We start from the raw sequence: 23,605 nt of genomic DNA on the forward strand, positions 1-23,605 counted from the left end.
CTAAGTCATCTCTTCCTGAGATCCATAGCTTCTTCGACCATTCTCCATATGTTATGGATTACCAATACCGAGTTGAAGCAGCAATAGCACAGGGTGATTCAAAAAGAATTAAAGCTGGGTTATACATGAGCATGTTTTGAAAACCAATCTGCAAAGGAACTACCACAGTTAGTTGGATAGCACTGGTTATGTTCAACACATGCTCTTCATGTCACACTGGTCCCAGGGTCTGATTCACCCCAGGCCCTTTGCACATCTCTGTTAATTGTTAAAACAGCAGCAAGAAGTATACCTCTATGAGAAGGTACAAACAGAAGGTTCTTGACTACATGCTCTCATACAACTTAGTTTCTGAGTAACATGATTTTGAAAATGCTTTTTGAATTATATTTTTCTGAGAAGGATTATTTAAATATACTACTCTGTTCTTAAATCATTTCCCTCCCTTTAAAGTGGCCTGTGGTCTCAGAATCAGAGAAAAGACAGAGTTCTAGTCCAAGCCCTTACTTTGATGGAAACTATGAAGAAACAGACCTAGAGAGGTTGAGTGACTTTCCCAAGGTCAAACAGCAAAAGAGGGATTAAAACTCACATCTCCTCAGAGCCGCTCTCCCACTTGGATGTACTCGCAGGGTGGGACTCAAGAGTGCAGCCACAAGGCTCAGGTCCAAATGCCCACCACTACTGATCCAGAAGAGCAAGTGCCACATCTCTCCCGGGAATACACCACCCCACTCCCTCGCTAATAACATGGCCCTCGGCTCCATTACTCTGCTCAGGAGACCCCGGCCAAGTGTCATTACCAAGTAATCCAGCTTCAGTTCAGGGGTCCCCGAGCACTTGAACATCACTGCCTCAAAGAAGAAACACTTTCTCTTTCTACAGATATAACTTCACCTTTTAAAAAAAGTTTGAGATAAGAGAGTTTGGTCTGTTGGATACAAAAAAATGTACTTTGCTGAAACAAGCCAAGAAGCCATTACTAGCAGCACATTATGAACAAGCTCAGGCCAGGCAACCAAAAAGAAAATAGTCCATTTTGGATTCCGTTAAAAATAAGAACATCACATATTAACTATAAGTGGAAACATTAAGGTAACAAAACATTATTATCATTATTTACATTAAAACAATAATTACATCTTCTCTTATGTTCTTACCTTATTCCCCTAATGGAAGAGGCTGTAAAATTCCATTCATGGATTTGTTTCTGCAGGTATCAAAGATAGAAGTCAGTAGCTTGATTTTTTTCCATGCAAAGAATCATTTTTGGTTTCATTCTATGGTCAATTGATTCTATTTTACTTTCAATAGAGACTTAGGGGTTAAAGCAATATATTTTGCATAACTTGGAACACCAGATTTTGATTATAAAAATTTGCTTGTATCTCCAGTCCACTTTAGAGCAAACAATCTAAATTTGAAATAGAAACAATAATACACAGTGAATGGCCTTTCATCTCCTGTCAACATATCAGAAAAACTCTAAAATGAGTTTGGGAACAGCCTACCTAAGTTGAGTGACCTGCTAAAATGTTTGGAGAAGCAAGAATGTGGCAGATACCAGTCAATGTTCACCAACTTTTAATCTTTTTCTCTTTGGGCACATAGCTAGAATACTTTTCCCAGCATCCTTTGCAGCTAGGTTGGGCCATATGATGGAGTTCTGCCCATTGGGATGTGAGCAGGAGTGATGTGTGTCACCTGCCAGCCTGCCTCATAAAAACCTCCACAGCAATCCCCTAACATTCTCTTGCCTCATCCGCTACAAGATGGAATGGGGACCCTGCCAATCCAGAAATGACATGAAGCATGGACAAACTTTGATCATGTTAAGATACTAATATTTGGAGGCTATTCGTTTTAGCAGTTAGCCTACCAAGACTAACACAAAAACTAACTAGGATTTCAATCTGGACAAGATGCACTTGTTTTTTCTTTCAGTAACTCTGTTCCCTCTCTCTCCTACCATTCCCTGCCCTCAAACTCTGCACCAAGCCAAGCCTCAGAAGGAGTGTCTGAAATCTCAGTTTCAGAAGAGCCATAGACTACAATACCAATACATCACAACAATAGAAATAATTTTGAATGACAAAAATACATTTGGTTAGCCTGAGGAATGTCATAAATGACCAGCTAAGCCCCCCAGAGAAGACAAGTGTGAGAGCCAAAAGACTGGGCATATGGCTCAGGAGAACAACTACGAGCAGTCAGGTGACAAATTCCTGCCATCCTTGGGCAATGATAACAGGAACAACTGGGAGGATGGTTCCCAATGGGAGAAGATCCATTCGTACGTGTTGATTAAACACCAACTACGTACCAGGCAAGGTACCAGCACTGAAGACATGCCAGAGAATGACAAAGTCCCTGAAGTGAGAGGAGATGGGCAATAAATTAAATAGTAAATTAATAGCATGGTGGACGCTAAAAAGTGCTTTGAAGAAAAATAAAGCAGGGAAGGACATTAAGGTGGGGCAGGGGGTCATGATGTTAAAGTGGATGCTCAGGGAAGGCCTCTCTTATGACTTCTGAGCAGAAAGCTAAAGGGAGTGAAGGAGTGAGCCATGCAGATATCTGGGTGAACACTTCCAGGCAGAGGGAACAGCAAGTGCAAACAAAGGCCCTGAGGCAGCAGTGTGCTTGGTATGCGACCAGCGAGGAGAAGTGTGAGTGGAGTGAGAAGTGGGGAGTGGGAGAGGAGGTTGGAGCTCATGAGGGAGATCAGGCAGGGCCTTGGAGGCCATCATCAGGACTTCAGCTTCTACTCTGTGTGGGACGGGAAGCCATCGAGGGCTGTGAAAGATGAAAGCAAACGAAAACAGGAAAGCCATCACATTGGACCCAACCCCATAGACAGATTGAGCATATTTCAGAGGAGAGGTGTGTTCAAAGTCACTGAAAGAGGGTAGTGGTGGAGAGCAGGAGTCTACTTTTGGATTCAGGCACAGAAATAGGAAGCAGGGCAGATTCAAGAGAGCCTTGTCTGACCCACATACGCTTCCAAGAGGCTGCACGTATATAGAAAGCTCAGCCACACGAGTGTTCAAAGGACTCCCAGAGGCTAGGCTTGCTCCAGGGTAGCTTTAGGGAACTTCTTGATTTGGGAGGAAGATTTACTAGTTAAGAAGTAAACAACACGGACCTCCCCTCTCTCCCTTTATACCATAACCAACAGGCACTTGGGGTGGGGGGTACCTGCTTTGTAGGGTCTACAGACATAAAAATATAGAAGTCACGCATGGGCTTGCAATGCATTTGGGGAGATATTTTCAGAAACTGATAAATAAGCGATAGGATGTACTTTGTACGTGACACAGGCAATGAGGTAGCCTATAGACACTCAGTGGAAGGAGTGAAAGCGTGGTTAGAGATGCCTTTGTGAAAGTTAGGACGTGGATAATGGGAAGAAGGAATTCCAGGGAGGAAAAAGGATGAGAACAAAAGTGCAGCTGTGAGCCCCTGCGTGGCCAGCTTGAGGGATGGAAGAGGACAGGAAGGGGACAGTCCGGCTGGGGCTGAGGATCGGGGAAGGGAGGAAGGGAGGGGCAGGATTGTATAGGGACTTGACACTTGGGAAAAGAGTTTGAGTTTTATTTGGAAAGCCACAGGATCCAGTAATGGTTGGGGAATATCAAGAGGGCCAGTACAAGTGCTTTTTAATTATTATTAAACTTTTAAATTGAAGTATAACATATATTCAGAAAAGGGGACAGTGATTAGCTCAACAAGTTTCCACAAAATGAATACCCATGGTAACCAGCATCTAAATCAAGAGACAGAACATTAGCAGCAGCCCAGAAGCTTCCCTCGTAACCCCCATTCCCAATCACTCCTTTCCACCCAAAGGCAACTGCTATTCTGGCTTCTACCACCATAGAGAGTTTTGCCTGTTCTGAAATATTATATAAATGGAATCATGAAGTCCATGCTCTCCTGCATCTGCAAATGGAGTTTTTCATGAAATATCTGGTAACAGAAGACAGGACTGGATGCACTCTTTCTGATTTGGTGTCCTGGTGGGTCAACTGGCACAGAGTACTCGATCAGCAAAGCTGGGACTGTTTTCCTCCTATTCCAAGCTTTCTGTTAGGCAGCATCCTATTTTACCATATCTAAATCATGATGAGGAAACAGACTCAAGATTGTAGCTTTCCATGTCAGTGTCAGAAGCCCCTGATAAAAGTGCATTAGAGGGGCTAGCCCCGTGGCCGAGTGGTTACGTCCGCGCGCTCCGCTGCAGGCGGCCCAGTATTTCGTCGGTTCGAATCCTGGGCGCGGACATGGCACTGCTCGTCAGACCACGCTGAGGCAGCGTCCCACATGCCACAACTAGAGGAACCCACAACGAAGAATACACAACTATGTACCGGGGGACTTTGGGGAGAAAAAGGAAAAAATAAAATCTTTAAAGAAAAAAAAAAATGCATTCTTTAAAAAAAAAAAAAAAGTGCATTAGAAGCAGAGCCAGAGTGGGTTATGGAGAAATGGGCCAGGAAGCCAGAGGTAGAGGCACGCCTCCAGGATCCCCTGGGTGCCGACTCAGCCTCTGCCCTCCTACCTCCAGAATACAGACTCGTGAGGAGAAATCTTGGGTGTCTGTGATGATTTTGTGTTAAGGGCGTAGACTTTTTGCGTAAGTTTGTCCTGTTACTAACATAACTATAAAAGGCACCAATAAAAGAGCTTTCCAAAACCAGCAGCCCTACCTGTGTGAACAACACTGGTGGCCACTATGTGCCTGTTGGTGACTTTGGGGCCAAAGAGAAGCTGAGGCAGAAATGGTGCATTTGCTCCTGCTCTGTGCGGCCTCCTTGTGTTAGTGTGCTGGGTGCAGCTTGCACCAGCTCAGGAAGGCCAATTTTGTACATCTCTTCCTAACCTCACACTCGGTGACCTGATGTAGGTTGCCTGAAACTGGCCATGGTGGGAGTATTTACACCATAGAAAGCGGCAAAAACTACAAATCAGCCCTCTGCTCCTGTGTCTCTGGAGAGCCGGTTGTTAAACATTTACCAGCGTAAGTTTCTGAATCCTTGGCTCAAAAACCAGAACTTAATGTCATCTTACAGCGATGTTGTGTGTGGGTGAACATGTGCATGTGTGTGATCTCTTCCCACCATCGGTAGCCCCCCGGGAAAAGATGCAACACTGTGTAGAGAAATGTCATCTTACTTTAGCAAATCTGCTTGCTTTCACAATCTGCAGAACTTAAAAAATGTAAATGAAGGCAAAAGCAAAGGCTTCCTCTCAAAGGAAAAAGCAATTTCTATTTCTCTCAGACGTTTGCTCTGACAACTACAAGCACTTGTACAAAACATTTCATCAGTCAAGGAAAACTAGCATTTGCTGCTTATGTAGTTCTTTCCATTTCTTATTATGGACCATATACAAACAAAGTAAAATATTTACAACTACTGAGATATTTTATGTACCAAGGGAAATGTCCAGTAAGGGCTAGCAACCATTATAGGATTCAAACGAAGTGGGCAAAGTTTGAAGAATTCCATGAGACCAAAACCATCTTGCTCCAAATGTATGAAGAGCATATCAATGGAATAGTGAGATGACAGATGAGAATTTTGAAAATTCTTTCATATCACAGTGGCGTCAATGATACAAAGAATAAGAAAGGCTGGTCTCTAGCACAAGAATTCCAACACTGAGAACAGGATGGTTCATGGAGGTGGTACCTGGAGAGGGCACAGAGGAAGCCTAAGCAGGACTTCAGGGGTGGGGGTCTGCTGGTATTCTCTTCCCTAACCTGCACTGGTTATTAGGGTGTATCCACTTGGGAAAAATCCTTCAAATTGTACATTTATGATTGATGCATTTTTCTGTATGTTATACTTCAATAAAAGATTCAAAAAAACCCAAAGAGGCAAGTTTCATAGAAGATGCATGCATTCTTCAAATGAGATATATCTGTTTGGACACTATGAATTCATTTTATTATAGCTTTAATTTTTCTCTTTTGCACTCAAATACTTAATACACACAGTGCAGGCAAAAAACCCAAGCACATTATGGCAGCTCATCTTCACTAATGGCTGCTGACTATCATCAACAAGAAGTTGCCTCACTACTAAACACTAGACAAAGTTGTTGGCTTACACTTGTGTAATGGACTGTTTGTGTTCCCGTAAATTCATATGTTGGAGCCTTAACCCCCAGTGTGATGGCATTAGGAGGTGGGGCCTTTGGGAGGTGATTAGTCATGAGGGTGGGGCCCTCATGATGGGATTAGTGCCTTTACAAGAAGATACAGAGAGAGTTCTCTGTCTCTCTGTCTCTATCATGTGAGAGCACAGCAAGAAGACCCCAATCTACAAACCAGGAAGTGGGCTCTCACCAGACCTGACCACGCTGGCACCCTGATCTCAGACTTCCCAGCCTCCAGAACTGTGGGAAATAAATTTCTGTTGCTTAAGCCACACAGTCTACATTATTCTGTTACAGCAGCTCAAGGAGACTAAGACAATTTGAGGTATCATTCAAGACTATTTCTTTTTTTATACCATTATTGAGGTATAACTGATATACAAAGAACTGCACATATTTAATGTGCATAATTTGTTGAGTTTGGACATATGCAAACACCCGTGATACCATCACCACAATCAAGCACTAGACAGATACAGTACCTCCCCAGGTGTCCTTGTGTACCTTGGTTTTGTTTTGATTTGTGTGTGTGCTAAGAACACATAACATGAGATGCGCTCTCTTAACAAATTTTGAAGTGCACGTACTGTATTGTTAACTACAGGCACAATGCTGTACAGCAGATCTTTACAGCTTATTCACTGAGCATAACTCGACCTTTATACCCATTGAACAATGGGGAGTTGCTGTATCATGACTATTTCTCATAAGGAATTTCTAACATGATTTTGAGCCTCTGCTTGTTCTCCAATGTTGCATTTTATTTTTGAAGATGCTGCTTGTGTTCACCTGATGAAAACATAATTGCTCACACTCTGGTTTCCAGGAAAAAAACAATGCTTCCTTGCCAAGTTAATGACAGGACTCTCTCCACTCTCCATGAAAACATACCCGTAGCAAGTAGATCTACCCAATGCACTGGTCAAAGGTGCTACATCTTTTGATTATTACAAAATATTTTCATAAAAAAAGAAGCTGATGAAGCACTTTAGACACACAGAGATGAAAACATAGCTGTTACCATAAAACATCAGGCCTGGCCCAGCATTTCTGTAATCTTATTAACAGGCAATTAAAATGTTGCCTCTCTTATATTGTTGGTGTGAGTATAAATCACAATGGTGCAGATTTGACAGCAGCTATCGAACCGCAAATGTGTGTAGTCTTGAATCCAGCAGGTCCGTTTCTGGGAATCTCTGCCCCTGAAACACCTATCTGAGCATGGTAGGGTGTAACTGCCAGGGTGTGCCCCGTATATCTACCATCGGCTAGAGTGCAAAATTGAGCTGGAAAAGTGTGTCAGCAGGGAAGCAGTGAAATAAATTATCATTCATCCATACTCAGAAATGCGACACATGATATGGGAATATAGGGAATATTACATTTAAAAAAATCGGATGGATCAGTGTGTGCTATATGCAAAACTGGCCATGATGTATAGATCAGTTAAAAAGAGTAAGTTGCAAAATAATAAATATTTACTGTATGACCTCACTTTAATGAAAATGCCTCTTTCTCTCTCTCTATACACACACACACATATGTATATATGATGTATGCATGTATACACATGCACATTATACATATATAAGTGAGTTGAGTTTAGAGAAAGGTTTAGGTAGATATCCACCAAATCATTGGGGGGATTTGGAGGGACATTCCCTTTATTCTTTATTCACTCCTTATGGTTTAGCTTTAAAAACAAGCCTATATAGGGGCCAGGCCTGTAGTGTAGTGGTTAAGTTTGGCACACTCTGCTTCAGCAGCCTGGGTTCAGATCCTGGGCACAGACCTACTCCACTCATCAGCCATGCTGTGGCAGCAACCCAAATACAAAACAGAGGAAGACTGGCACAGATGTTAGCTCAGGGCTAATCTTCCTCAGCAAAAAAACTCCCCCAAAACAAGCCTATCTTCAATCATATGTATATACACACAAACACACACACATATATACACACACATGTATAATACAGACATACCTACAATGGGAAAACCTGCTTCCTTTCTTTCATCTGTGATTATACTCTCTCATACATTCCCGTAATTCAGAAGTTAGCCACAAATGCCTGTTCCTTCGAATACTACAACATAGACTCTCCTACTTGAAAACTGAATCTTTGATTAAATAACACAGAATAAGGAGAGAGCTGTTGTGAGTTTTCCCCTACCATTTCCGTGGGTGAGACATGCCACAGAGAAACCGTCCTCTCCTCAGCTTCATTGTTTATAGAGACGTACGAAGGCTGGTAGACTTTGGTTGGTTCTATCACCAGAACCTGAAAGAAGACCAGATTTCTGTAATGCGTGGCAATATAACACAGAGGTTCCCCTGCCCAGGAAGGAAGTGAAAGCTCTGTACCCCACAAATACTCACCATGTACCTACTGCGAGCCAACACTGCTCTAGGCCCTGTACATACACAGCCCACAACAGAAGGCCCTGCCTACGGGAGGTCTATGCTCTGATGGGGCAGATGGACTAACAAACAGACAGGGATAAGCAACACAACATCATACAGAGCTCTGAGGAAAATAAAGTGGAATAAAGGAGGGGGCACTTCTTTAGACAGGGTAGCCAAGAAAGGCCTGCCTGAGTTGGTGACAGAGAAGAAAGAGGAAGGCTACAGTGTTTGAGAGAAATGAGGAAGTAAACTGGATGATCCGCAGGTAGGTACCAAGTCTATAAAAAATGCAAGGGGATGAAAAGAGAGGTGACATCCCATAGGTAATGTTTTATTTTGTTGGGGTAGGGGGAGGGAGGGAGAGGAGAGGGGAAGAAAGTGGGGGAGGGAGATAAAGAGAGAATGAATTTCCAAAGCAAATAAAGCAACATGTTAAAGATTGCTAAACCTGGGCAGAGGTTACACAAGCGTCTGTTCCGTTATTTTTTGGTACCTTTCAGTAAATTTGAAGTATTTCATAATTAAAAGAAGATTTTAAAACTTATTACCCAGGAACAAAATCATTATTATAATCATTTCAAACAACTTAATCTTTTATTAGATGTTTAATGAAATTCTTGAACACCACATGTTCCCACAAAATCTCACGGCATAAATATGAAACACAATTATCCGAAGTTCAGTTTCCAGGATGCTGAGATATCTTACTTATGACTCCTTATAAGATGGTCATAAAATTGAAACAAAAGCTCAATGAAGAGCTAAAAGCAATTTTGCTTTCCAGTAAAGTTTTAAAATTAATTAGTGGCATCGGAGGCAAACCAAAGCTCAATAGGACACAGCTTCGAATTCCACAATTTCACAATGAGGACTGCACTGTGTTCGAGCAGGGTCTCTCCAGCTCGGCACTACTGACATTTAGGGCTGGATCATTCTGTGTTGTGGGAGGCCTGTCCTGTGCACTGTGGGATCTTCAGCGGCGTCCCTGGCTTTTACTCCACTAGCTGCCAGTCTCAACACCTTCCCCACAGTTGTGACAACCAAAAATGTCTCCAGACGTTGCTAAATGTCCTCTGGGGGACAAAGTCACTCCCAGTTGAGAACTACTATTTTAGAGAACATAGCCAACTTTCTAGTGAGTTGATCGATCCCTGGCTGATTTTACATATGATTGAGGGATATCCTAACATTTTCAATTACTCTAAGGTTTTCTTCCTTTCAGAGTATTCAACAATTAGATAGCACCAATCCTCAGTTTCTTTATCTTAAAGAAATGGATTAGGATATCTTACTGGAAATCTGAGTCCATTAGTAACTTCGTTTGTTGCCTCGAAAATTATATCTAACCAGAAGTTAAGCCGTTCTTGCCTGGGTGAATGTTCGATAATGGGTTTCTTGAAGCGCTGAATTAATAATAAGTTCTGAACTAATGATCGCAGGTACCTGGAAAAATCACAAGCACCAAGAAATTAGATTTCCAAAGAAACTGAATTTAATTCTACTCCCTTTAAAAGAAGTTTCCCAAAAGCTTTATTTACTTAAATTCATATCGTGTAGTGAGTGCTTCTTAATCATCTGGCAGCCACATACTTAATTAAAAGAAACCCAAACAGTGGACAAAATAAGCTTGTCCAACAAAATCATACCACATTGGCTTTTTGCCAACATTGGACTAAACTTCAATTTTGGTACATGGTGTTCAAAGCGTAGAGACTGGCAAGCATTTGATAACTGTCTTAAATAACAAGAGCAAGTAGTTTGAAACTCAAAGCAATTACAAAATGACAAAATTTCAGACCCATCGTCTTTTTCTTTTTTAATCAAACTTTTTATTTTGAGGTAATTGTAGATTTACATATAGTTGTAAGAAACAATACAAAGAGATCCCATGTACCCTCAGCCTGGTTTACCTCCATGGTAACATCTTGTAAAATTCTAGAACATATGACAACCAGGATACTGACAATGATACAGTCAAGATAGAAAACATTTCCATTGCCACAAGGATCCCTCATGTTTCTCTTCTATAGCCACGCCTACCTCTCTCCCATCTCCATCCCCTCCTTGGCCCCTAGCAATCACTAACGTGAAACTCATGTCTTTTCTTTTTTTAAAAAATTAGGTCTGACCAGGTAGATTCTGAGTTTATGAGGTCTCGAATCTCACCACAACTTTATCATCTTCAGGCAAATCAAACTTTATGAAACATGATTGCCAGGCAGTGGTGGTCATGTCCTCTCTGGTAGTGAAGGGGGATGGTTCATCCGAAAGCATCAGAGTATTATTTTGCCCTTTGAGGATAAAATCTGGAGCTATCTTGGGAAGGCAGATCAGCTAGACTCTGACTTGCTTGGGTGCGTGCAGTAAAGGATTAACTCAGCAGGCCTGGGTTGTCCAAATGCTACATATTCCAAAGAAAGGTCTTGCCCTTGACTGGCTTCTGGGAGATCACCTTTAAGCCCTTGGGATATTTTGCCTGATAAGAGTGTCTTTGTTTACCTGGGGCTTTGGGCCATGCCAGAGAGCTTATATTAACAATATGATTCATGGTGGGGGCCTTGGGCCATGCTGTATCAGTGTGATCTCCAGAGCGGCTGGGGACTCAGTGACTAAGGTCAGCTACATGGGTGCTCCATGCATACATGACTGACCCCCAGTAAAAACACTGGACACTAAGGCTTGGTGAGCTTCCCTGGTTGGTGTTACATTGTACATGTTGTCACACATCATTGTTGGGCGAATTAAGCACTGTCTATATGACTCCACTGGGAGAGGACAGTGTCTGTCTCCCCTGGACTCTGCCCTAAGTGCCTTTTGCCTTTGAAGATTTTAATCTGTCCACTTTTACTGTAATAAACCATAACCACGAGTATAACCAATTTCTGAGTTCTGTGAGTTCTAGTGAATCACGAACTTCAGGGTGGTCTTGGACCGACAGCAATAGGTACCAACACTATAAGTCAGTCTAGGTGCTGATATAATGGGAACGTATCAAAGCCTCAGGCCTCCTCTCCATGGAGTCAGCTCTGTCTGGTTCAGATGCAGCAATGCATCTTAAAATTAGAATTCTGGAAACAGCAGCCACTCCAGGAAGGCTGGAAGCTCAGCGTGCCTCTGTGTTCTCTCAGCCTCAGAAAACTTTCAAGATATATGGTTTGAGGACCAAATTTAAGTCCTTCAGACTGGGAAGAAATGAGGTCTAACCAGATACGACTGGAGAGATTCCTACCCCTTGGAGTCCAGACTGGCCCACTGAGCTGGGAAATAAGAGGGGGCAGAGGAACACAGATTGTTAAAAATAAAATCTTTAAAATTATGCAAGTAACCCAAATTCATTTAATACAAATCAGAAAATAGAGAAAAGGAAAAAAACAGATTAAAAACTTCTTATAAGGCTACTTCCCTGAGATAACCACAGTCAATACTTTGAAGAAAATTCATCATTCGTTAATTACACAAATATCTACCAAGCATCTATTATGAGCCCTTAGCGATTAATAAGATAACCACAATTCTAACACAGTTTAGTGTCTATCGGGGAAGTCAGCTACTGCCCATTCCTCCCAGACCTTCCTCTGAGTCACATGCCAAACATAGATTTTTAACTAAAATGAATCCATACAGAACAGTGGTTCTCAAAGTGTGGTCCCCAAACCAGCAGCATCAGCTTGTAATTTGTAAATGGGAATTATCAGGCCCCACTCTAGACCTTTTGGACCAGAAATCCTAAGGGTGGGCCCAGCAACCTATATTTTAATCAACACAGGTGATTCTGATACACACCAAGGTAGGAGAACCACTGATATAGAAAAATATATCCTGCAACTGGCTTTTCTTATTCTATGATAAACCATGCACACATTTCCAGGTCTCCAAGTATTCTTTCTTGCACATTTTAATGGCTGTACAATGGGATAACCTAGGGCCACTGTTGTGCCACCATTTTCTTGTTCCAACTTTCATTTTTGATGAGCATCATCATTTTCTTGGTGTGCTTTTAGCTTCACTATCTGCTTTCTCACAAATGCACGATACGTACCGGCACCAAAGACTGTTTTGCTCTTGAGGACCTAGATGACCTAAAGAAATTAACAGGATTGAGAGTTTCATCTTGGAGATACTGCATGTAGGGATGTATGCTGATTGTGTAGGTGTCTGTCTCTACGTCTTTCCCTCCCTTCACGGAAAACCAACTGAACTCTCAGAGCTGGTCTTTCTGCTCTCGCTTTGCTTTAATGAAGAAGTCAGAAGGAGAAACACAGCAAATTGTTAGTATTTTTTGCATTTACACCTTTTCTCCCTGGGGAAAACATTTCCGAACAAGATCAGATATTGAGATTGGTGATGACGACACACAGACATCACTCACCAGACTGGAGGTTTCAGTTTGAACAACCTCTCTGCTGCCTGGACGGCCTTCCCAACGTCACTGGCCAACATGCTGACATTGAAGAACTGACCCACATCCCAGTAATTGTTCATTTTCTCCAAGCTCCCTTTTCTTCCCAACAAACTGTTCAGTCGGACACCTTAAGAATTTGAATTTAAGATAAAGTTAGGAAAAATCTTTCTAGTTTCTATCATATTATACAAGCCTTAAATAGAGGAAAAAGTGGGCATTTTATTTTGGCTACTGTCACAGGTGTGCTATCAGAGAGTAATTGTTCCTTTTGAAACATAATGTGAGTTATTTGAACATAATTTTTAATGCTGAACTTGTGTTACCAAAGCACCAACATCTGCAATAATGAATAGCTTTACCTATTTTCCTTAGTTCCATGGAGGTTTCAAATTGTTGTCCAGCAACTATCAGCAGAACCGCAAGGTTAATTCCTGAATAAAGAGATGACTGGAGCTCAAACCCTTTGCGATACCTATAATTACAGAACAACCAAATTCTTATTATATCATCTTATTATGGTAGAAGAAAAAAATGCATAAGTAACGGTAGAAACCAACCTTCTCATGAAAATTTTTACTTATCTAATTATTGTTTTCCAGCTCCCCCCATGTTTACAAGTAGCTATATGCAGCACTCAAATAACTTTCAAAAAATGTCATAATAGCAACACAATAACTTACACTAGGAAGTTTCCAAACTTTTCTTCTTAAGGTTTATATTTTTATTATAAAAACCACGATCATTGTATAAAATAAGGAAACCATATTAAAGTATTCAAAAGAAATTTAAAACCTATTAGAATCCTATCTGCAGAAATAGACCACAATTTGATGTCTAAATATCATTTTTAAAGTCAGACTCCACGGGCTGGCCCGGTGGCACAGCGGTTAAGTGCGCATGTTCCGCTTTGGCGGCCTGGGGTTCCCCGGTTCGGATCCTGGGTGCGGACATGGCACAGCTTGGCATGCCATGCTGTGGTAGGCGTCCCACATATAAAGTAGAGGAAGATGGGCACGGATGTTAGCTCAGGGCCAATCTTCCTCAGCAAAAAGAGGACGATTGGCAGCAGTTAGCTCAGGGCTAATCTCCCTCAAAAAAAAAAAAAATAAAAGTAAAAATAAAGTCAGACTCCATTTGTACATTGAGCTTTTATTATGTAGAAATCGCACAATTGTAGGCTATTTCTCTGCAGGCCGTTTGTTTGCTTATATGACAAAATGGAATCATTTTTTCATGTATGAAGTCAGAATCCTGGATCCCAAAGAGCCATAAGAGCAGCGACATAAAGTGACAGCAGAGGCAGGGATCTAATTACATTAGAATAAAGAACAAGAGCCAAAACTGAGAATACCATTTTTACACCAAAAGGTCAACAGTGTCATTTTTAATTCTCTTATTTTTTTTCTATACATAAGAAGTTTCTTTCTCTTCCATGAGTGAGTATGTCTATCATGATTGGGAAAAAAAGAATTCAATCAATGACACAAAAATGTCTTTAAGTGGCACAGTTCACATCAAGGACTTACAAATCAGGTGTAATTTTATAACTCACGACAACAAGAGAATTAAACACCAGCAAAATATTACTTGTGGAAGGGAAAACTTATTTAAGTCAGTTAAAATCTGGTTTTATGAATTTTTGGCATCATACAAGTATCTTCAGATGGACCAGAGGACATCAGGAAAGTCTTTCCAACCTCAGCGAACAAAATTCCAATAAAATTGAAAGCCTTTTCCCCCTGTATGTTTTGGGGATTTTAAATTTCATAATCTACTGTATTTGATCTTTTTCATTTTCTTTTACTATGAAAACTTATCCGGAAAGAGGACAGAGAGGGTAATTTCTCTATGCCACTTATCCTTAAATCAAACGGGCCCAGCTTACTGGCAGACAAGACTTGAACTCAAAGTCAGGGTGTCAGTCCCAGGTTTGCCTCTGACCAGCCCTGTAACCTTGGACCAGCCCTGTAACCTTGGACCAGCCTCTCACCTCCCCAGGCTGCACGTTCCACATCTGTACCTAAAGGCCAGGGTTAGACAATCTCCAAGGTCTCACCAGAGCCAACAGGCCCTGACCAGGAGATGAAGCTTCATTTGCTCCTGTACCCACTGCCACTACCTTCTGAAGGGGATGGAGAAAGACTCCTGCAACTTTCTTGAAAGAGCCACAGGCAGTAATTTCATGAGCTGGGGGCTGAATTCTCAGCCACCGTGGTGGGAACACAGCTTCCTATTTTGGCTCTACCAGATGTTAATTTCTCTTCCTTTCCCTTCCCTTCAACACCCTGAGTAACTCCTCTCCACCATACTGTGCATTAGGTACTACTTGGGGTTAACTAAGACTAAAACAAGGTCTCTGCCCTCTCAGAGCCTATACTATGGCAGAAGTGATAAGATCCACATCGAATTAGTGCAAATATAACCGTGAATGTGATTAAGATCCTAAAACCACACAAACCCGTCTAGAAGGACTCACAGAAGACATACAGCGCCACCTCTAGAGACTTGAGATATGGCATGAAGATGCATAGAATTGTATAGCAATGATTTAGAAAGGGAACCCCCAGCATAGAAAATGGCAGGTGCAGAGATGGGAGTTTGGGGAGCTCCTAAGGAACTTCGGTTTAGTTGGACATATATCAGGTAGCAGGAAACAGGGCCAGGGGCGGGTTGGAGAAAGTTTTCAGAGAACCTATAATGGTGATCTAAGAGTTTGATCTTTTATTTAATAGGGAGTGGGGAACCACGGTGGGTCTTTGAGCTTTAGTGGGAGTGAGCTGTCAGTCTATGAAGGATAGACTTTTGAGACACCAAGCAGAGAGCCTACTTGGGACACCGTTAGAACATTCCTGGCAAGAAAGTAAGAAACATGGTGCTGGTTGGGGGTGGTGGTGATGGGAAAAGATTGGCAGACAGTGAGGGAAGACTCACAGAAGGGCTGGAATTGGGAAGTGACAGTATGAGGAGATAAATGAGTGAAAGTTATCAAACATTAACCAACAGTGTATGCCTAGGAAGCTAAAGAATGGCAGTGAGAAAGCAAGATATTGGAAGCCATCCCTTGTGGAGAAAAGGAAATGACTTCAGCCTTGGACTGTTGAGTCTTAAATACCAGCACCATCTTGAGGTAGAACAGGTAGGCAAAGAGGGGGCAATGTGGGGCCACATAGGATGGAGTTTGGGCTGCAGACCTCCAGCTAAAGCTCCCAAGGTGTGGGAGTGACTAGGATCACTAGGGAAGAGTGTGTGGATGGAGAGTAGAGAGTGGAGGACAGAGCCTCCAGCATGTATGGAAGGAGAACAAAGAGAGAGAGAGAAGCAGCAGTTAGAATTAACTGGGAGCGCAATAGCAATTCCAAGAGCTCTTGTGATGGAAGTGGATGATGTGAGCTGTTGGCTTTGCCTTCAAAATATACCCAGGTTCTGACTTACCATTTTTGTCACTACCATCCTGGCTCAACCACTTCAGCTCTCCCCTAGATTACTGCAATACAGGCAAAACCCAGTTTATTGAGCTTCGCTTTATTGCGCTTCTCAGATACAGCGTTTTTTAACAAACCGAAGGTCTGTGGCAACCCTGCATGGAGCAAGTCTATTGGTGCTGAAGGCTCAGACGATGGTTAGCATTTTTTAGCAATAAAGTATTTTTTAATTAAGGTATACACATTGTTTTTTTAGCCACAATGCTATTGCACACTTAATAGACTACAGTACAGTGTAAACATAACCATTATATGCACATGGAAACAAAAATTCATGTGACTCACTTTATGGCAATATTTGCTTTATTGCAGGGGTCTGGAACCAAACCTGCAATATCTCCGAGGTATGCCTGTAGTCTCCTGTTTCCTGCTCTGCCCTTGTCCCTGTGGTAACCATTTAACGCCCACGAATTCCTCCCATTCCACTACGCTCGCACCTTTGTGATGAGACTTTGCCACTTCTCCTACCCACAGGCAGAGTCTATTTCTCCACCCCTTTGAATTTGGGCTGGCCATGTGATTTGCTTTAACCAACAGCATGTGGCAGAACTGTCCTCGTGTGAATTCCAGATCTTATGCTTCAAGAGGCTTTGTGGCTTCCACCTTTGCTTCGCTCTCTTACAATGCTGCCCATCCACATAGGAAAGCTGGTCTCCCAGCATTAGAACCACATGGCAAAGAATTGGGGCTCACCACCAACAGCCAGCACCAGCCACCAAATGTGGGTGAGGCCATCTTGGACCTTCCAGCCCTGCTGACCTTCCAGGTGACTACAAGTTTAGGAGTGAGCCCACATGGAACCAGCAGAGAAACTGCCCGGCCAATCCACAGAATCATGAGAAATTGTAAATCGTTGTTTGAAGCCACTAAGTTTGGGATTGCTTGTTATGCAGCAATCGATAGCTGATACACCCCATAAAATATATTCTTTGCATAACAGTGAGAGTACTCCTGTTAAAACACGTCAGATCTCCTCTACCCAGAACACTCCAGTGTTGTGTCATCTCACTCAGACAGAGTATAAGGTTCTCCCATTTCTCGTCACTCAGCCTTTGCTCACACCTCACCATCCTTGAGTATGCCCAGAAAGTCTTTGCCCTTGCTGTCCCCTCTCCCTGGAACACTTGCTCCAGTTATCTGCAGGGCTCCTTCCCTTACCACCTTCACATCTGTTTTCGCCTTCACTGACCACCCTATCTCAAATTGCAGACGACTCCTCCCAAGCCTCCTTTTCTCCCTCCCCAACTTTTCCCCATAGCGCTCACCATGAGCTGACACCCTAAACATTTTACTTTATCTGCCTTCTCTCACCAGCAATGTAAGGTCCATGAGGGCAGGGATTCAAGTCTGCTGTGTCTTTATCCCCACCATCTAGAAAAGTTCTGGCACACAGTAAACTCTCAATAAACATTTGTTGAATACGTGAATAAATAAATGAAGGAATGAACAGCTCACTAAGAAGATAATGCCCTGATGATGGCAGTGGAACAAGGTTCTGGAAGGAGTAGCTAGGAAGGAGTGTGCTGAGCCTCCTTCTTGCCCTTATAAATGAGTGAACTTGTGGGAAGAATGTCACCAGTAGAAAACCCTGTTTCTAATAGTTTCCTTCTGGAAAAAGGAATATGGAAATTCCCAAGCCACATTTATGGTATTTTTTTTTTCCACTGTAAGCAGACAGAAAGACACACACATGTAGGGAAAAAGATCTGGATCCTTAGCCTCTGCAATTCTGTTCTTTGCTACTGACTAGGGCTGAGGACTTACCACTCAATGGCACTGTCTCGGCTGGCATCATCTTTGCAGTCTGAATCCAGGAAGATGTCCTTGTAGATCCTCCCACACAGGCAGAACATGTCAGGGGCCGGGCGGTCACAGCTCTGCAGAACCTGGAGCATGACCTGCAGAGCCTTCCCACGGTCGCCTGCACTATTTCTCCTGAAAGATTCGTGTAACAAGATCATGAACATCTGAATCAGGACATGGGAGTATACGTGCATTCATTCCGTGAAGGGAGGGCATAAGGACACTGTGCTTTAGCAGGAAAAAAAAAATCTAAATTATATTTCATTTTTCATATTCAAATACAACAACTGCTTAAGATCCACACCAATAAATCTCATACAGTCATACTCAAACCCTACTTGATCCCTTCTCTTTAATTTAGCCCTAGACTGAGGTTGAAAGCATATGCAGATCAATGGAAAGAGAGAAAAAGCCTCCTGCAGCTGGATGGAGTGCAAGAATTTCAGAAGCTAAGCCTGAATCAGGAGGATGAAACACTTTGACAAAAGGTTCTTTTGGAAAAGCGGCAGGGCCCCCATATTCAGAAAGCCAAGATGAACTCAAACGTATCCTGACATTCCCTGACCTGAAATGCCTTGTCATCTACAAATGGGAAAGGACCCTGGTAATTCCTGTTTTCCTATCTCATTATTATACCCACCGGAACAAGAAATTCAGAAAATTACTTCTATGTTCACAAACCACAGTCTTCTCTATTATTAGATTATATGATAAAATTTTCATTTTATACATAGAAAATGGATTCCTTAGACAGTTGTTAAAATAATTTTTGCCACAAAATAACCTGAGCTTGTGGCTGTGAAATATGAAAAGTGTTCCTGGGAAGGTTTGAAAGCAAATGTCCATCAGTAGTGGGGACTGATTAAATCAGCTATAGTAATGATAGTCATAGTCATATCGTAACACAAAACATTAAACATTTATAAAAAGAAATGAAACAATTTCTATATAATACTGCTATGGAGAGATCTACAGAATATATTAAGACAAAAAAAGCAAGGTGTTGAATACTGTGCCCAGAATGCTACCTTTTTATTTAAGAAAAGGGAGGACGTGAATAAATATATGTACATGCTTTTATTTCTTCAAAATGGAAGGATAAACCAAAAGGTAAAAAAGTGGCTTCCAATAGGTGGAAGGAGAAAACATGAGGGAAGGGACAGGGATGGGGTGACACTTCTTGGAATTTGACTTTGAAGCTACGTAACTTTTTTACATAACGATAAAAGAAAATGAAATAATTTTTTCAAGTGTTCCCTAAAAACGCTGTTTGCCAATGAGCATATCATTTAAATTTGTGGCTGGGGCAAAACAAAACAAATGAACCTATGCATCTAGCTGACGGCTTACCCACAAAACAGAAACTAATTCACATGATTTTAAAACATGGTAATTTGACTGTAGTTTCCTAAAAGGATGTAACCTAAGGAAAAAAATAGAAATGCAAAGAAATCTTAAGTAGTTTCCAGTAAGCATATTGTTGGTGATAATATTAGTACTGGCATTTTGAAAATATTACATATTTATAGTATATAATACAACAAATAATGATATTAATATCATTAAGAACCAGATTTTTGAGTGTAAGAGACATAAATATAAAAATCAAAGAAGTTAAGTAAAAATCCTATAGTCCTAAATTTGAATTGCAACACCAGTATGAATTCATGGAGTGGTTTCCCTGCTCTGTCTACCGAAAAGGTCCAAAACAACAACCAACTCAGTAGCAATGAGGACCTCCAAGCCCTGATTGGGGTCTGTAAATATCATCTCTCACTAAAAGGAACCAGGACTCTTTGGAGGAATGGCTGATCCCAGAAATGTCTAAAATGATCCTGGAACATCTTAACATACAAAGAAGTTACTAAGCTCATACCAAAAAGACTCAGGAGCCAACTTGAACCAGTTTTCTGGCTAAAGAAGGAAGGAACAATTTGAGCATCAAGAAGAATCATAACTATAAAGGACTGAAACATCAACTACGTTAAAATGATGAATTCATAATAATCTTATAAAACTTCACTGGTCACCTTTGGCAGATGCTAAGGAACCAAGTCATTGTTCTTGAAAACTGATCAAGGCAAAAATCAAGCATATGTCCTCCTTTTCCTATACAAACTGTACACCAGGGTAACCCAGTTGTCGATGAGTAGGAATTTCTCTTAAAAGTATTTGTGCTACTAACTCAGGAAGTAATTATAGAATTCAAATATCACCATTTTACAACCCCTAATGAAATAATGGACCTAAGCAATGATTGTGAAGGGCTGATAGCATCACAAAGCGAGAGAAACCAGATCAAGTACACAATCAACCATTAAGTATTCTTTCCAAAAAAACTGGCCAGAATCTGAAATAAGCCTCCAGATCTAACTACCAACTCGAAGGGGGAAAAGAGACAGAGAAACTCACTAAACCACACCAGAGATATGATCAGCAAAATCCAGAATGGTGGAAAATCTACAGGACAAATGCTTCTTCAACAAATAAATAATAGGGGCAAGAGAAACTAAGAGAAGGGCAAACCCATACACCAAAAAAGACTTAAGAATCATATCAATCAAATGTACAGACCTTGTCTAGATCATGATTCAAACAAATCCACTGTAAAAAAAAAATGAGACAATTGGGAAAGCTTGAAGACTGATATTAAAGAATTATTGTTAATTTTTATGTATGATGATATAATCATGATTATGTTTTACAAAAGTATCCTTAACTTTTAGAGACACATACTGAAATATCTATGGATAAAGTGGTATGTCTTTGCTTCATAATAAATCCAGTGTTGAGACGAGAGGGAGTAGGTGGGGTGAGAGGGAAGCAAAACTGGCCATGTGATGCTAAGTACTGAAGTGGAGAAAGGGTACATGGGGGTTCATAATGGTACTCCCTACTTTTGAGTAGATTTGATATTTATATAATAAAAACGAAAAAGGAAAACGTACCCATCTTGACTCAACAATTCTACTTCTAGAGTCTATAATATAGCAACACTTATAAATATGTATTTAAAATGTTTTGAACAAAGGTGTTGATTATGGCATTGTTCATAATAATGAAAAACTGGAGATGATCCAAATGTCCATTAACAGAAGAATGGTGAAACATATTTTCTAACAACCAAACTATGGAATATCATGCAATCCTTAGAAAAAGGCAGATCAACAGGTAATTGTATAGAAGAACCTTTATAACATTTCATGGAAAAAGATTGCTGAACTAAAAGAATAACACGATCCTATTTTTGCAACAACCACTATTTACTTATACATTTATGTGCCCAGACACAAGTCTGGAAGGATACACGTTAAACTGTTCCAAAAATCATTGCTGGGATTTATACAAGATGTTCCTATGTATATTTTACTAATAACTATTCTAAGAAATGAATAAAGAGATTATTCTTTTTAATTTCTTGGCAACAGGCTCTTTCTTGCTTTCTTTCCTGAGAGTCTGTACCTCAAACAGCTACTGCGTCATCCAAGAAAACAGATTAGTACCTAAAACAGCCTTTCTCAACTGGAGTTCTGTGAGAGAATTAAGCCCCAGAGAAAATTATTTGATTATTTGAATGATGAATTCTCCCAAGGATGGTACATAGCTAGCCCCATTCTGGATGCATAAGAGTTCATTCAATTGCTACAATGGATACCTTAGGGCCTTATTCTCTCGTGGAACCCAACCTGGGTTAAGGACTAATCTAGACACTTGACGTCCTTCTGGAAGCCTGCAATAATTAAGCCTGTACTTCAACTCTGACTTTTTCCAATTTGTACCTTGGTCTTGTTCTAATATATTCGATCTTTCCTCCTTTTCATATGGACTCCAATTTTACCAGCTTTCGAACCAGATCTCTTGACGAATAGCCCACCCATGACATTCTTTAATTTTTAAGAGCCAACAGATATCAACTCAACTCAAATTTACTAAAGTATTCAAATAATTTCTAGAGTTTGTGGCGAGAAAGTGAAAAAGATTAAAACTTTAATGAGGAATAAAATTTCCACATCTTTCATGAGCCAACTTTTGAGATGTGAAACATTCAGGACTTTGAAAAGAATGTACTTAACTCTGTTAAATGCTTAATTATTGATATGAGTTCAGGTTTGTTTGATTGGTTTTTTTTTTTTTTGGACCAGTTACATCAAGACTTCCCTTGAATTTTCTCATTAACTTAAAACATACCCTTGTTATTCAAAACAAAAGGCCTTTTGAGGATAAACAAAACAAAAAGTCAAACGTTTGCAAAAAATGAAAAGCAAAGAGATTTTCAGCTTAAAAGCCACTTTAAGACAGGTGCTAATAGCTAATCCCTTTAGTGGTTAATAATCAGTTTTCAGATCTGCTTAGCATTTTCAGATCCCAAAGTATCCAAGAACAAGCCTATAGATAAAAACTCTTGTGTTTAATCAGTCCAGCAACATCTGTTTCTGACCATAAGGCCATTTCATAATTTCAGAGATGGAAATAACTAAGACAGTGGGGTCTCAACCTTGGCTGCACAGTAAAATCACCTGGGGAGCTTTAAAAACCTTGGTGTCCAGGCTGCCCTTCAGACCAATTAAATCAATCTCTGGAGATGGGATCCAGGCATCAGTGTCTCTTATCCCGGGCATTCTGATTCAGTAGGTCTGCGTCATTGCTAAATCCGATCAATTCTCAGCCCTTGTCTTATCTGACCTACCGGCAGCATTTAACAGTTGAGCACTCCTTCCTCCTTGGACTACCTTCCTCATTTGGCTTGCAGGACATCACACTTCCCTGATTTTCGTTCTACTTTAATCTAATTTTCTGGTTCCTGTTCATCTCCCTAATCTTTTTTTTTTTGAGGAAGACTAGCTCTGAGCTAACATCTGCCGCCAATCCTCCTCGTTTTGCTGAGGAAGACTGGCCCTGAGCTAACATCTGTGCCCATCTTCCTATACTTTGTATGTGGGACGCCTATCACAGCATGGCATGCCAAGCGGTGCCATGTCTGCACCCGGGATCCGAACTGGTGAACCCCGGGCCGCCAAAGCGGAACATGCGGCGCACTTAACCGCTGCCACAGGGCCGACCCCCTCCCTAATCTTTTAACATTGGAATGTCCCTAGGCACAACCCTTGGACCTCTCCTCTTTATCTGAAACTACACTAGATCCCTTGGTGATACCACTCAGTGTCATGATTTTTCAAACCATCTATATTCTGATGACTCCCAAATTTCTATCTCCAGCCAGAGCTCTCCCCTAAACTCAATTCTCACATATCCAACTGCCTTGTCGGCATCTCACTTGCATGTCTAATACCTCAAACTTAATGTGTCCAAAACCAAACTCTTGATTGTCCCATCAAACCTGTTCTTCTCACA

General features: G+C 41.2%; 1 protein-coding gene across 1 annotated transcript in view; it reads right to left on the reverse strand.

The window, feature by feature from the left end:
- Window positions 1-23,605, reverse strand: part of MAP3K15 (mitogen-activated protein kinase kinase kinase 15) — a 125,278-nt gene that overhangs the window by 35,793 nt on the left and 65,880 nt on the right. The window contains exons 7-12 of the mRNA XM_070503239.1: window positions 18,215-18,385; window positions 13,328-13,440; window positions 12,936-13,095; window positions 9,859-10,009; window positions 8,334-8,441; window positions 1,161-1,210 (exon numbers count right to left, since the gene is read on the reverse strand). Coding sequence (XP_070359340.1) covers window positions 1,161-1,210; window positions 8,334-8,441; window positions 9,859-10,009; window positions 12,936-13,095; window positions 13,328-13,440; window positions 18,215-18,385 — 753 coding nt within the window. The remainder of the gene's footprint in view (window positions 1-1,160; window positions 1,211-8,333; window positions 8,442-9,858; window positions 10,010-12,935; window positions 13,096-13,327; window positions 13,441-18,214; window positions 18,386-23,605) is intronic.

This window comes from Equus asinus, chromosome X (genome assembly GCF_041296235.1).
Source record: "Equus asinus isolate D_3611 breed Donkey chromosome X, EquAss-T2T_v2, whole genome shotgun sequence".
NCBI lineage: Eukaryota > Metazoa > Chordata > Mammalia > Perissodactyla > Equidae > Equus > Equus asinus.